General features: G+C 41.7%; 1 protein-coding gene across 4 annotated transcripts in view; it reads right to left on the bottom strand.

Annotated features, from left to right (window-relative positions):
* LOC134356968 (host cell factor 1-like) overlaps positions 1–16,096 on the bottom strand; it is a 131,449-nt gene that overhangs the window by 75,423 nt on the left and 39,930 nt on the right. For all 4 annotated transcript variants that reach the window (XM_063068251.1, XM_063068250.1, XM_063068253.1 and 1 more), the window contains 3 exons: positions 10,734–11,099; positions 5,019–5,194; positions 2,271–2,468 (listed from right to left, as the gene is read on the bottom strand). In XM_063068251.1, the coding sequence (XP_062924321.1) occupies positions 2,271–2,468; positions 5,019–5,194; positions 10,734–11,099 (740 nt within the window). The remainder of the gene's footprint in view (positions 1–2,270; positions 2,469–5,018; positions 5,195–10,733; positions 11,100–16,096) is intronic.

The raw sequence follows: 16,096 nt of genomic DNA, 5'->3' as shown, positions 1-16,096 counted from the left end.
AAAAGTGAAAGGACTTCCAGGAAGCAAGTCATGCCTGCACCATACAAGGCAACAACCTAAAGATTTTTGATATAATATCCTACCACATGCCAAATCTACTTCTCCAGGTTTTGGGGACAGTCTCACACTAAGAAAAAGACTTACAAATCCAAGTGCGCACTTGAATTCATTGCACCTACCCCATGAATTGTGATCTATGCCGCAGTTTAATAGTGATTTATGGAAGCAGAGGTGGAAAAGTGTGTAAAAAATGCGAGGAAATGTTATAGCTCTGGTCAAACCACATTTGGAATGTTGTGTTCAGTTCTGGTTGCCTCATTATATTAGGAAGGATGTGGAAGCCGTATAGGGTGCAGAGGAAATTTACCGGCATGTGGCCTGGTTTACTGAGCATGTCTTATGAGGATAGGCTGAGCAAGCTAGGGCTTTTCTCTTCGGAGCGAAGGAGGATGAAAGGTGACTTGATAGAGGCTCACAAGAAACATAGACAGACTAGACAGCCTATCGACTTAGCATCTTTTTTCCAGGACAGAAATGGCTAGTACCAGAGGACATCCATTTAAGGTGAGTAGAGGAAATGTTTCGAGGAGATGTCACAGGAATTTTATGGTGATTAGAGGTATGTATTGGGGGGATGTCAGAAGAAGTTTCTCTTTACTCAGAAGAGTGGTAGATACATGGAGTGCACTGATAAGAATAGCACCAGAGTCGAATACATTAGGAATATTTAACAGACTCTTAGGTGGGCAAATAAATGGTAGAAAAAGAAGACCATAAGACATAGGAACAGAATTAGGCTATCTGGCCCATCCAGTCTACCCTACCATTCCATCATGGCTGATTTATTATCGCTCTCAACCTCATTCTCCTGCCTTCTCCCTGTAATGACACCCTAACTAATCAAAAACCTCTCATCCTCCACTTTAAATACACCCAATGACTTGGCCTCCACAGTCAACTGTGCATTGAATTCCACAGTTTCACCACCATCTGGCTAAAGAAATTCACCATCAGCTCTGTTCTAAATGGACCTCACTCTATTCTGAGGCTGTCCCCTCTGGTCCTTGACTTCCCCCAATATGGGAAACATCTCCACGTCCACTGTATCCAGGCCTTTCAATATTCAATAGGTTTCAATGAGATCCCCCCCTCGCCTGGACAGCTATATGAGAGGGAAGGGCAAGACTGGTAATGGAGTGGGTTAAAAGGTCGACACAACGTCACGGACCGAAGGGCCTCTAGTGTTGTACGCTCTATGCAAAATGGAAATGGTTACAAGAATATGGAAGTGCCTCAGAAAGTTTTACAAGGCAAGAGGCTAATTGTGCATATTTGTGTGCAGTGGAATTCATTTCACCTTGCAGCTGTATCTTCAAAAAAAAACACACACAAAATGCTAGAGGATCTCAGCAGGTCAGGCAGCATCTATAGAAATGAACAAGTTGAACTTTCGGGACAAGGCACTTCATCAGGACTGACTGGAAAGGAAGGAGGAAGACACCAGAATAAAAAGGTGGGGAGAGGGGAAGGATGATAGCTAGACGATGTGAAGCCAGGTGGGTGGGAAAGATCAAGGGCTGAAGAGGAAGGAGTTGGTAGGAGAGGAGACTGGGCCAGAGGAGAAAGGGAAGGAAGAGGGGACCCAGGGGTGGTGACAGGCATGTGAGAAGAGGTAAGAGGGAAAAATTGTTTTATCAGAAGGGGAAATTAATATTCATGTAATCAGGCTGGAGGCTACCCAGACAGAATAAAAGGTGATGTTCCTCTACCCTCTTTCTGATCCCATACCTTATGGTCTTTATATTTTCTAGGTGTTCTGCACTGCAAACAAAGAAATTAGAACAGATGACTTGTGCCTAGATGTGTCCAAACTTAATGTTCCTATCATGATGCTGAAGTGCCACCATCTAAAAGGCAATCAGCTGTGGGAACACGATGCTGTAGTAAGTGCTGTCTTTATGAAAAAAGGAAGGTTAAATTAGTTTTTCAAGGAATTAAAAAATTTGCTGCACATTTGATAGGTACATGGAGCTTAGAAAAAGAGGGCTATGGGTAACCCTAGGTAATTTCTAAGGTAAGGACATGTTCAGCACAGCTTTGTGGGCCGAAGGGCCTGTATTGTGTTGTAGGTTTTCTATGTTTCTATGTCTTTTCAGCGAGAGGAACCAGTACAGGGAATGTGAATCATCCCACTTCTTTCTGCTTTTCAGCGGAAGAGTTCTTGTCTAAAACAATTGCATTTCCACCATCTCTTCACAGAAATTACATACCATGACTGATGGAGTGGCCATTTTCACAGCAGTTGACAAAGTAGTGGCCCCAGGTGTCACTGCCACTGTTTTCACCATGGTCGTGCCAGGGTGGATGCCAGCTGAGGTAACTGCTGTGCTTGACGGGATTTTCTGAGTGGCAGCAGCGGCAGCAGCCAGAGCTGCCATTCCACTCATCTGTGGGCTGGAGGTCAGTGGCTGAGGGAAAGGAAAGAAAAAAATTACCAAAAGCAGCAAGAATGGGATCACACATAAACCTTCAATGCAATACTAATATTGTCCTTCATCGACAATACATTTTCAAGAGCCTATAAGTAGGCAAAGGAGCCTGCTTTATCTAGATATATTAGATTTTTAAAAAATTGACAATGCAAAAATGCTCTAAATTTGATTAAACATTATTTTATTAGCAGCGATTCTGATTCCCATTATCTTAAACAAAGCAATGCAACTAAGGAGATGGTGATAGTTGTGCAAAGAGAGACTGTTTAATCTCTGTGAAGCGTCGACTTGGGTTGTGAAGATCAAGTTTATTGAACAGAACAGTGTTTTGCCAACCATCACAATCAGTCTAATCCTTCCCTCCTATACAGCCCATAACCCTCCATTTTTCTTACATCCAAGTGCCTATATAAAAGTCTCTATTGTATCAGCCTCTCAGCACTCCCAGCAATGAGTGACCCCCATTGTCTCTGCATACAAAATCCCATCTGACCATCTCCACCAAACCTTCCTCCACTTGCCTTAAAATGAATGTTCTCTGGTGTTGGCCATTGCATGGGAAAAGGTGCTGGCCACCCACTCTATCTATGCCTCTCAATCTTAAAACACCTCTATCAAATCACCTCTCACCCTCATTTGTTCCTAACAGAAAACTCTAGCTCACTTAACCCATCTTCATAAGACCTGCTTCTCTAATTCAGGCAACATCCCGGTAAATCTCCTCTGCACCCTCTCTGAACCTTCCACATCCTTCCTACAATGAAGTGACCAGAACCGAACATCATACTCCAAGTGTGGTCTAACCACAGTTTAATGCTGTAGCATTACCTAGCAGTTCTTGAACAGAACCCCCTGACTAATGAAGGCCAACACACTATACACCTACGTAACCACCCTATATATGTCAACATTTGGCTCATAACCTTCTAAACCTGACCAATCCATGTATCCAGCATTTAATTCCCTCCCGAGCAACATTCATAGGATAGCAATTACTAGTGGGAATGCTGTTTTCTTCCTTTCTTTTCCCTAACACAGAAGCACCGTGCGAGTGTTGGGAATCTGCTGAGTATATACAGTGGGTGAAGTCAGGGAATGATGTCAATCTTTATGAATGCACGAATGACAACCCTCACCACCCAGGACATGCCCTCTTGCATTACTAGCATCAGAGAGGTGGTACAGGAGCCTTAAGGCACACCCTCAATGATTCAAAAACAGCTTCTTCTCCTCCAATATCAGATTTCTGAATGATCTTCTCCTCATATCCTCAAGGGGCAGAGCTAAGATGCCACTAGAGAGTGGCTTCTTTGATCCCATCTGCAAAACAGCTTAATTTCTTCTCTTTAATGTCTCTGTTTTTCCTTTTCAAGGTAGAAGGGTTTTGTCGGAGTCCGTGATCTACAGCTGCACCCAAACTGCGGTTCTTTACGGTGATGGCAGCTTACTGACCGGATGTTTATTGATATCCCCAGGATGTGGTCTGGAAGACGCACGCCTTTGGGGTCAGGCCCTGTGGATGAGCTGATTCCATGGCGGTGTCGCCGACCGGGGTGCCGTGGGAGAAACGGAACATCGTAAACAGTGGATCAGCTGTCAGAGGCTGTACTCGAGCAATCATTCTCCTGATGGTGGGGAGAGTTTGCTGCCTATTCTTGAGTTGGAGAACTCAGAATAAATGCAATGAGGCAGATTGTAACGTCGTAATCAGTGAGTTCTTTTGTTTTGTTGGTCTCTCCTCTCGCTGTGAAGGAGTGACACCTCTCTGTCCCTTGTTAAATGTCGATTTGTTGGGTGAATAATTAGCTTTTGTTGGACTGTAGCACATGGTCTCTTTTTGGGGACTTTGCTATTGCTTACTTGGTGGGTGGTGGGTGCTGATCTTTCCTGCTGAATAAGTGGGGGAGGGAGGAGGGTTGATGCTTTGCTGCTGCTTGTGTGTGGAAAGGAGAGAGGGGGCTTTGCGGTTCTAACATTTTATTGTCATTCATTCTTTGGGGTTTTCTTCTGATTTGTGGATGTCCGAGGAGAGTAAGAATTTTGGGTTGTATACTGTATACATTCTCTGATATTAAATTGAATCATTGAACCTTACTAATTAAGAACGTATCAATCTCCACTTTAATTGTAACTCAGTAATTTTTAAAAATGCATTGCACTACACTGCTGCTACATAACAATAAATTTAATGACAGTGATAATAAACATGATTCTGAAGCACAACAGACATTGAAGTGCCCACAAAAATATTTATCTGATACAATACACATACTAACGTTGATACAGTTTGTTTCCTGAACAGTAAGTGTGACAGTTAAACATTTGTCTCACCTCACTGGCTTTGCTTCTGCTGTGGCAGCTGTACTGCATTTCCTAAAGCACTTCATTATGCTGCATGCACTGATACCCAGGGAAGTTTGACAAAAACACTGAGGGCACTGAGACAATCAATTTTAAGCCACAGGATGTAAGAACACACCTGTGCATGCAGTGCTCCACAAAAACCACAAAGAAGCAAAAACTTACAGTCCCTGCTGTGGTCTGTGCTGGTCTCACCATACGAATATTCAGTGGAAGTGTTGCTACAGTGATGGGTGCTTTAACCTGAGGTGCAACTTGCCGCTGTACAGTGACGAGGGGTGTGGTTGAAGCTACTGATGTGACTGCTGCTGGGCTTGCTGCTGTCCTAATCATTGTGGTGCCTGCATTAAGAAGAGGTTGATTAACCATTGAACCAAAAGATTTGCATTTTCTACATCACTGCACATTCTATACAATTAACTGCTAATTAAATAGTTTTAAAGTGCAGTCTCTGTTACACTATTGCAAAAATGGCAACTAATATGCAAGCAACCATTTTCCATCACGGCTGATTTATTATCCCTCTCAACCCCATTCTCTTGGCTTCTCCCCGTAACCTTTGGTGCCCTAAATAATCAAGAACCTATCAACCTCTGCTTTAAATACCCAATGCCTTGGCCTCAACAGCCATCTGTGGCAATGAATTCCACAGATTCACCACCCTCTGGCTAAAGACATTCCTCATGATTTCTGAGGCTGTGCCCTCCAGTCCTAGACTCCCCCACTATAGGAAACATCCTTTCCACTCTATCTAAGCCTTTCAATATTTGCTAGGTTTCACTGTTGGTGTTGGTGAAGGATACTGGCTAACACGCCAAAGGGATCTCCCCTGATTTTCTTTGAAATAACCTTCTATCACCATTACCCCGACCTCAGAGTAGATGGATCTCAGTTTAACATCTCAACTGAGGACAAAGTCACAGTGCAGCAATCCCTAAAAATGACTCTGGAACTGTCAGCCTAATTTCACTCGCCTTAATGGATAACAATAGACTTCCCACAGTGTACGGCATCTGCCCATTTGCTGGACTTGACTTAACCGTCTTGAAGCCTCACTGCATATTTCTCTACTTTCATCTGACAACCCCACTACTTAGGGGCAAAGCTAATCTCCTCCCCAGTCTGTAGCCTCCAATATAGTTGACCATCTGCTCCTAGTATGGTCTCACCACAGTCACCTGGTACTCTCTTATCTAAAAGCAAAGAAGATCTGTAGATGCCACAAAATCCAGAAGAACAGACAGAAGTATTGGAAATACCCAGGATGTTAGGCAGCTTTTCTGGAGTGAAACAGAGTTGGCTACAGGTTGAAGACTTCATTAGGATATACATTATCAGAATTCTGATTAAAGGTCATTACTGTAAAATGTTATCTGTTTCTATCCACTGATTTTTAGCATTTGTTTTATTTACATAACCCGAGAATTATTTGTAATAACTTACCCCATTACCATATCTTCTAGCAATTCCCAAAAATATCTTTAAACTCCTCCCACACAACACATGTACTATGAAACTGAACTCCAAGCGCTTTCTCAGCACTCTCTTGACCTTTGTTTTATTTGTCAGATTAACACACACAAAATACTGGAAGAACTCAGCGGGTCAGGCAACATCTATGGAGGGGAATTGACGTTTCAGACCGAGACCCTTCATCAGGACAGAGGTCCTGTTTATTCTTCTCCATGGACCTGCTCAGTTCCTCCAACATTCTCAAGTTCAAGTTGAATTGTTCACAGACAAATAAAACATCGTTCCTCCAGGGCCAAGGTACAAAACGCAGTACTAACAGTCATACACAGCACAAACCACATATAATTATGATAGCAGTAAAACATACCGTTACAAAAAAATATAATATAGCCCAACTCCCTGAGTGTCATGGCCTGTAGATTGATGGTGCATGGGATGCCGTCCTGGGGCCATGACTGCAAGAACAAGCAGCAGTTCCTCATCTCGCACCAGTGCAGCTGCAAATACAATCTAGCTTATCTTTCACTGAGTGAACACTGGAGGGACCAGCCCAAAACCTAGCATGGATGCCTGCTATGCCACACTGCCTCTGCGTCTCTTCCCCTGGGCAGCTGTAACAGGGCCTGGTCTGCGAGTGTTGCTCTTGATTTCAAGCATCCGAAGAATCTCATGTTCATTAATTGTCAGATTGCTTCCCCAATAAATAGCATTACTCAAGCAGCGGCTTCATTTTACTAAACTCTGCTCTTTTGCATTTTGGTAAGTTAAACCAGGTAATGACTTGCATTGTAAATGGTAGAACTTGGAGTGTATTGTAGAACAGAGAGGCCCAAAGGTGCAGGGACTTAATTCCCTGAAAGTACTGACACCATAGTCATAGTCATACTTTATTGATCCTGGGGGAAATTAGTTTTCATTACAGTTGCACCATAAATAATAAATAGTAATAAAACCATAAATAATTAATAGTAATATGTAAATTATGCCAGGAAATAAGTCCAGGACCAGCCTATTGGCTCAGGGTGTCTGACCCTCCAAGGGAGGAGTTGTAAAGTTTGATGGCCACAGGCAGGAATGACTTCCTATGACGCTCTGTGCTGCATCTCAGTGGAATGAGTCTCTGGCTGAATGTACTCCTGTGCCCACCCAGTACATTATGTAGTGGATGGGAGACATTGACCAAGATGGCATGCAACTTGGACAGCATCCTCTTTTCAGACACCACCGTGAGAGAGTCCAGTTCCATCCCCACAATATCACTGGCCTTACGAATGAGTTTGTTGATTCTGTTGGTGTCTGCTACCCTCAGCCTGCTGCCCCAGCACACAACAGCAAACATGATAGCACTGGCCATCACAGACTCGTAGAACATCCTCAGCATAGTCCGGCAGATGTTAAAGGACCTCAGTCTCCTCAGGAAATAGAGACGGCTCTGACCCTTCTTGCAGACAGCCTCAGTGTTCTTTGACCAGTCCAGTTTATTGTCAATTCGTATCCCCAGATATTTGTAATCCTCCACCATAGAACATAGAATAGTACAGCACAGTACAGGCCCTTTGGCCCACAATGTTGTGCCGACCCTCAAACCCTGCCTCCCATATAAGCCCCCACCTTAAATTCCTCCATATACCTGTCTAGTAGTCTCTTAAACTTCACTAGTGTATCTGCCTCCACCACTGACTCAGGCAGTGCATTCCACGCACCAACCACTCTCTGAGTAAAAAACCTTCCTCTAATATTCCCCTTGAACTTCCCACCCCTTACCTTAAAGCCATGTCCTCTTGTATTGAGCAGTGGTGTCCTGGGGAAGAGGCCCTGGCTATCCACTCTATCTATTCCTCTTATTATCTTGTACACCTCTATCATGTCTCCTCTCATCCTCCTTCTCTCCAAAGAGTAAAGCCCTAGCTCCCTTAATCTCTGATCATAATGCATACTCTCTAAACCAGGCAGCATCCTGGTAAATCTCCTCTGTACCCTTTCCAATGCTTCCACATCCTTCCTGGATGGAAACAGGGGTCACCGGTACCTTAGCTCTCCTCAGGTCTACCACCAGCTCCTAGGTCTTTTCAGATGAGGTGGCAAAGATGGCAGCTGGCACCCTTGCTTCATTAGTTAGGGCATTGAGTACAAGAGTTGGGATGTCACATCACAGCTGTCTAAGATGTTGGTGAGACCACACTTGAGAGTTCTGTGTTCTGTTCTGGTCACCCTCACTATGGGAAAGATAAGTTGGAAAGGGTGCAGAAAAGATTCAAAAAGATGTAACCAGGACTGGTGGGGCTCAAGAGGCTGAGACTTTTCTTCTGTGGAGTACAAGTGGTTGAGGGGTGATTTTATAAAGAGATAAAGCCTAAATAGGGTGAAAGGTTCCAGCCTTTTCCCCATGGGTTAGGAAGTCTAAAACTAGAGGCCATTGGTTTAGGGTGAGAAGAGAAAATGTAAAATGGATCGGAGGGGCAACCCTACACCTCACAGACTGTCTCAGACTGGCTATCTGTAGTTATGAGCCAAATTTCAGGGAACTAGCAGAAAGTATTGAGCCCCAGTCATCACACTGGGTGAAACAGTCAATTTTTATTCATTTATTTTTCATGTTGAAATAAACTTAAATAATGAAACTTTGAACTAAAGGTGTGAAGTATTGAAATATTCTTAAAGAAAGACAGCTATGGCCTGTTTGATATGCTAGTTACAGTGTTTTCTTGTTTGAATTAATTTGAAAGTTTGACAAAAGTATTTTGTGTAATTCAAATACAATTAGCCCAAATAAAAGGCCTCAAATTGGAAGTACAATCTGAGCTGTTTTTTCTCTAAACAATTTAGTAGGTAGATCTTGTCTTTCACTAAGGTCGAATTAGGTGATCTTGGGCTTAAAAAAGTTGGTGACCACTACTGTAGAGGCAGGTACAATTACAATGCTTACAAGACATTTGGACAATTACATGGATAGAAAAGACACAGAGCAGGGATTCCCAACCTGGGGTCCACAGACCCTTTGGTTAATGGTCCATGACATAAAAAAGGTTGGGAACCCCCTGACCTAAAGGGATATTGGCCAAACACAGGCAAATGGGACAAGCTCAAACTGACACCTTGGTCACCATGGACGAGTTGAGTTGAAGGACTGGTTTCTGTGAACTCTATGAACCCAAGACAGCAAATTTTATCCCTTTTCCTGACATCTGCCAGTCATATGCAGATTCCTAGGATATAGGCTTGAAGGTCAAACCTGTGATCGGCGAATCATAGAGTCAATACCCAGAGGTCAGCAATATCTAAAGTTGAAGATCAAATGCTTGAGAGTCTGAGAGTGTGGAGTCAAGGACTGGAGGCTGCCTGACCTGGGGTTGGAGGGCTGTGTGTGTGTGTGTGTGTGTGTGAAGTTGGGAGAGGGGCTTGATTTACTGTTGTAACCTTGTTTCAATGTGTTTTTCTGCTGAACACTGTGGGCATGTTATCTTGGTGCCAGAATGTGTGGCAAAACTTGCAGGATGCCCCCAATACATCCTTAGGTTGTGTAGGTTGTTAGAGCAAACAATGTACCTCACTGCATGTTTTGATGTACATGTGATAAATAAATCTGAATTATTTTTCAACCATCAATATTTTAACTGACTACACACCCACACCGCCATTAACTTCATGAAGTTATCATTACCACGAAATTAACTGCAATTTCCTGGTGGCCACCCAATTTAATTCTACTTCCCATTCGGTCATGTCAGTCCATGGCCTCCTCTACTGCTATGATGAGGCCACACGCAGGCTGGAAGAGCCACACCTCATTATCCATCTGTGGGTAGCCTCCAACCTGATGGCATAAACATTGATTCTCTAACATTTCCCCGCTTCTGGCTCCCGTCTTGCCTTTTCTCTTCTCCTCACTGGGCTATCGCCTTCTTCTGGTGCCCCTCCTCTCTCCCTTTCTTCCATGGTTCACTGACCTCTCCTATCAGATTCCTTCAGCCCTCTACCTCTTCCACCCATCACCTCTCAGCTTCTCACATCACTTCCTCCCCCACCTACCCAACTATCACCTGTCCACCTGTACTCCTCCCTCTGCCCCCACCGTCTTATTCTGGCTTCTTTTCTCTTCTTGTCCAGCCCCTGATGAAGGGTTTTGGTCTGAAACACTGACTGTTTATTCCCCTCCATATACACTGCCCGACCTACTGAGTTCCTGTGGTATTTTGTGTGTTGCTCTTACAGAATATCTTGTGCATATGGTTTCCTGCAATTCATTGTTCATAAAAAATCTTTTCACATCAGCTGAGGGCAACTTACACACTAACGACAGCACACATGTACTGCCAGGAAATTCTGTGCAATAAATATGCACCATATATTAAACAAGGCACCCGTTACTAATTTTTCTATCCAGGATTATAGGAATAGGTTCTTTACCTGGTGTGCGCGGAGTGGCTACGGCAGAAGGAATCCTGAGTACAGCTGGTGAGGTTACAGCAGGAGTTAGGGGGGCAGTCTGCGTTCCCAGCGTGGCAGCAGCCTGCGTAACAATGCGGATTCCTGTCTGTGCTGGTGAGGACGAAGCTGGAGCAGTGGCTGCAGGAGCAGGACTGCTGGATGGCCGTACGGCCGACACGGCAGAGTTTGTCAAAGGGGTCACCGCGGCGGCAGTGGTTGCTGGCATATCGTACTTCTGGAGCTGAAGCAAGTAACTGTCGGCTGTGGGTACTGCCCCCCAACTGACCTCCAGGGAGTTGGTGCTTGCTCGAACCAGTTGAACTTTGCCAGGAGCAGGAGGCTTTTCTATTAGAAAGGAAAAGAGGAAGCACAATTTTCATTAAAATAAATGGCAATGGAAAGTACACGTGGGGAAAATGGTGGTACCTTTAGGGTGATTTGATCCAGATAGCCACTGCTTTCCCACCTCGAATGATTCCAGAACTTTATCCTTCACTCTGTTGCTGAAAACTTGGTTCAAGAGCAAATAAGCAATGAACATTCCCTGGCACTAAGCTTTCCCTCATGATTTACCACCTTGCTTCACTTTTTATCTATTTCACACCACCTTTGAGTGGCACAGTACAGGAGGAAATCATTTCAAAGAGCACTAGCTACTTTGTTCTGTTCGCCTGCCTTTGTTCTTTTACAGTGAGGTAATTTCAAGCACTTAATCGCTGTTAAGGTGTGTGGCACTGGAGTGTAATGGTTAGCATAATGCTTTACAGAGCCAGTTATTGCAAGATCAGGGTTCAATTCCCACCACTGTCTATAAGAAGTTTGTATATTTTCCCCATGACCGTGTGGGTTTCCTCCGGATGCTCTGGTTTCTTCCCATATTCAAAAAACATATGTTCAGTAAGGGTTAGTAAGTTGTGGGCATGCATGTTGGCGCAGGAAGCATGGCAACTCTTGCTTTGCCCCCAGCATGTCCTCAGACCATGTTTGTCATTGATGCAAACGGCATATTTTATTGCATCTTTTGATGTACTTGTGACTAATAAAGCTAATCTCTTCAATAGTGCTGAAGTACAGAGGCATCTTTAGGTTCAAGTCCATAGCTCTGTGAAAGTGGTTACACAGGTTGATAGGGTGATAAAAAGGCATACTGCATGTTTGTGTTTACTAGTCAAGGCACTGAGTTCAAGGGTTGGGAAGTTAAGTGACAATTTCATAATACTCTGGTTAGGCCACATCTGAAGTATTGCATTCAGTTCTGGTTTCCACTTTACAGGAAGTATGTGAAGACTTTGGAGAGTGTGCAAAAGAGGTTTACCAGGATGCTGGCGAGACTGGAGCGCATGAGGAGAGGTTGAACAAACTTGAGCTGTTTCTCTTGGGTGTCAGAGGCTGAGGGAAGACCTGATAGATTACAAGATTACAGAGAGGCAGCCAGTACCATTCTCCCCCAGGATCAAAATGTCCATTACTAGAGCATGTGCATTTGGGTAAAAGGAGATGTTTTTGTACAGGTGGGTGCCTGTAAAGTGTAGTCGGAAGTGGTAGCGGATAAAAGCACTTAAGATGCTCTTGGATGAATGTATAGAGAATGTAGGAATGTGGACAGTATACAGGCAGAAGGGATTTGTTTAGTTAGGCATTTAATTACTGGTTTAATTGGTTCAGAACATTGTGGGCTGAAGGGCCTGTTCCTGTGTTGTACTTTCTAAGTTCTATGTTTTATGTTCTAAATATCACTCACTTCAACCAACCTTTCTGGTCAGGTTTGCTGTTTCTCGTAATGTCCCCTTTCCTCTTTTGCTCAAATGCATTCCCTGACCAATTATAGCTTTGCTTTAAAATCTGAGCAACACACACAAAATGCTGGAAGAACTCAGCAAGCCAGGCAGCATCTACAGAGGAGAATAAACAGTCGACGTATTGGGTCATCGGGACCTGATAAAGAGTCTCAGCTCGAAACATTGACAGCTTATTTCTCTCCATAGATGCTGCCTGACCTGCTGAGTTCCTCCAGCACTGTGTGATTGTGTGTGTTGAATAGTGAAAAGGGACACATATTTGTATATTGGGAGCAATCCATGAAAATACCTCCTTGCCTTTTTATCTCCCCCAACTACGATTAAGGATTCATTGAACATTGAACAGTACAGGCTCTTCGGCTACGCTGGCGACATTTGCGGGCTGCCTCCCGGCACACCTGCAGGTTGCTAACATAAACGGCGCATTTTGCTGTATGTTTCAACGTACATGTGATAATAAGTAAATCAAAATCATTCACTTGCATCAGTATACTGCTGCTGCAGAGTTTGCCATCTAAAGAAAGATTAGCTTTATTTGTCACATACAGTAAAATGAATCATTTGCTTGGGACAGCCCACAGGTGTCGCCATGCTTCCAAAGCCACAACTCACTGAACTCTAACTGGTACGTCTTTGGAATGTGGGAGGAAACAGAAGCACCCGGAGGAAACCCATGTGATCATGGGGAGAATGCACAAACTTCTTACAGACAGCGACGGGAATTGAACACCAATCACTAGCACTGTAAAGCTTTATGCCACTGCTACACTAGCTTTCTTTTTAAATCTTTTTATTGAATAAGTATACAAAAAGGTAAGCCATGTAGGCACTAATACACTGTTAGAATATAATAAAATTACAGAAGATATTAATACAAAAAAAAGATACAATGTAATTTAAACATAACGTACCAAGGTAACATAATAGTATACTAATTTTTATATATATATATATATATCAATAGAGAAAAGGAAAAAAAACCCACCGTGCAACTAACTAAAAGCAAAGCAAAGCAATGGGCTAACTTGAAACCAAACAGAGTTAAAAAACTTAAAATCACGTCCTCAATCCCGACCTCCATTAAAAACAGTGAAAAAAAACAAGAAGGGTATATATTACATTAAATGAAAATATTGAATAAAAGATCTCCAGGTCTGTTCTAATTTAAATGAGGAGTCATAAAGATTGCTTCTAATTTTCTCCAAATTCAAGCATAATATCGTCTGAGAAAACCAAAAAAAGATAGTTGGAGCATTAAGCTCTTTCCAGTGTTGTAAAATACATCTTTTCGCCATTAAAGTAAGAAATGCAATCATTCTACGGGCTGAAGGAGAAAGGTTACTGGAAATTTTAGGTAGTCCAAAGATAGCAGTAATAGGGTGAGGAGAGATATCTATATTCAATACCTTTGAGATAATATTAAAAATGTCTCTCCAAAAAGTTTCCAGAGTAGGACAAGACCAAAACATATGAGTTAAAGAGGCTATCTGCCCCGGACATCTATCACAAAAAGGATTAATATGAGAATAAAAGCGAGCTAATTTATCTTTGGACATATGTGCTCTATGAACAACTTTAAATTGAATTAGGGAATGTTTAGCACAGATAGAGGAAGTATTGACTAATTGTAAAATCTGCCCCCAGTCATCCACGGAAATGATAAACCCCAATTCCTGTTCCCAATCTACCCTAATCTTATCAAATGGAGCTTTCCTAAGTTTCATAATAATATTATAAATCATAGCCGATGCACCTTTCTGACATGGATTAAGGTTAATTATAGTATCTAAAATGTATGTAGGAGGAAGCATTGGAAAGGAAGAAAGTATAGTACTTAGGAAATTTCTAACTTGTAGATATCTAAAAAAATGTATTCTCGATAAATTATATTTATTAGATAATTGTTCAAAAGACATAAGGGAACCATCTAAAAATAAATCCAAAAACCGTGAAATACCCTTAGTCTTCCAAATTTGAAAAGCACGATCCGTAAAAGAGGGAGGAAAAAATATGTTACCTAAAATAGGAATCACTAACCCAAATTGTTTAAGATCAAAAAATTTTCTGAATTGAAACCAAATACGTAAGGTATATTTAACTATCGGGTTAGACACCTGTTTAAGGCGTTTCAAATCAAAAGGAAGAGAGGAACCTAAAATAGAGCCAAGTGTATAACCCTGAACAGATTGTAATTCCAATGCTACTCATTTAGGAATGGATAGTATATCCTGGTCAAGTAACCAGAATTTCATATGTCGAATATTAATTACCCAATAATAAAATCTAAAGTTAGGTAATGCTAAGCCTCCATCTCTCTTAGCTTTCTGTAAATGTATTTTACCCAGTCTCGGGTTTTTATTTTGCCAAATAAATGAAGAAATTTTGGAGTCGACTTTATCAAAAAAAGATTTTGGAACAAAGATTGGTAATGCCTGAAATATATATAAAAATTTTGGCAAAAAAAACATCTTAACTGCATTAATACGACCAATCAAAGTTAAATATAAAGGAAACCATTTAGATGAAAGTTGAATAATATGGTCAATTAATGGTAAAAAGTTAGTCTTAAATAAATCTTTGTATTTACAAGTAATTTTAATCCCAAGATATGAAAAATAATTATTAATCAATTTAAATGGAAAGTTATGATATAAGGGAAGTTGTTTATTAATCGGGAAAAGTTCACTCTTACTAAGATTTAATTTATAGCCTGAAAAAAGACCAAATTGTGCTAATAGCTCTAAAACAGCCGGGATGGATTTTTGGGGATTAGAAATATATAAAAGTAAGTCATCAGCATAGAGTGATATTTTATGGGACTTTAAGCCCCGAGTTATCCCAGTAATATTTGGAGATTCTCGAATGGCAATTGCAAGAGGTTCTAATGCAATATCAAATAATAAAGGACTAAGAGGACAACCTTGTCGAGTACCTCGAAAAAGAGGGAAAAAAGGTGAACTTAAAGAGTTAGTACGGACCGAGGCCACAGGAGAATGATATAACAGTTTAATCCAGAATATAAATTTCGAGCTAAAATTAAACATTTCAAGCACCTTAAATAAATAAGGCCATTCTACTCTATCAAAAGCTTTCTCAGCATCGAAAGAGATAACACACTCAGGAACATTTTGTGAGGGAGTATAAACAATATTTAACAGTGTGCAAATATTATAAAAAGAGTAACAACCTTTAATAAAACCCGTTTGGTCTTCCGAAATAATAGAAGGAAGTACTTTTTCTAATCTATTTGCTAATAACTTAGAAAAAACTTTAGAATCAACATTTAGTAAAGATATTGGTCTATAAGATGCACATTGAGCAGGATCTTTATCCTTCTTTAATATTAGAGAGATTGACGCTCTATTGAAAGATTCAGGAAGTTTACCAAGTTTTAATGAAGCCTCAAAAACCCTACAGAACCAAGGGATTAATGAAGATGCGAAACATTTATAAAATTCTACGGTAAACCCATCAGGGCCAGGAGCTTTCCCCAAATTCATAGAGAAAATAACATTCTTAATCTCATCCGTGGTAATGGGAGTA

Source organism: Mobula hypostoma, chromosome 15 (genome assembly GCF_963921235.1).
Source record: "Mobula hypostoma chromosome 15, sMobHyp1.1, whole genome shotgun sequence".
NCBI classification, from domain to species: domain Eukaryota; kingdom Metazoa; phylum Chordata; class Chondrichthyes; order Myliobatiformes; family Myliobatidae; genus Mobula; species Mobula hypostoma.
This window is presented reverse-complemented; position numbering and strand designations above follow the sequence as displayed.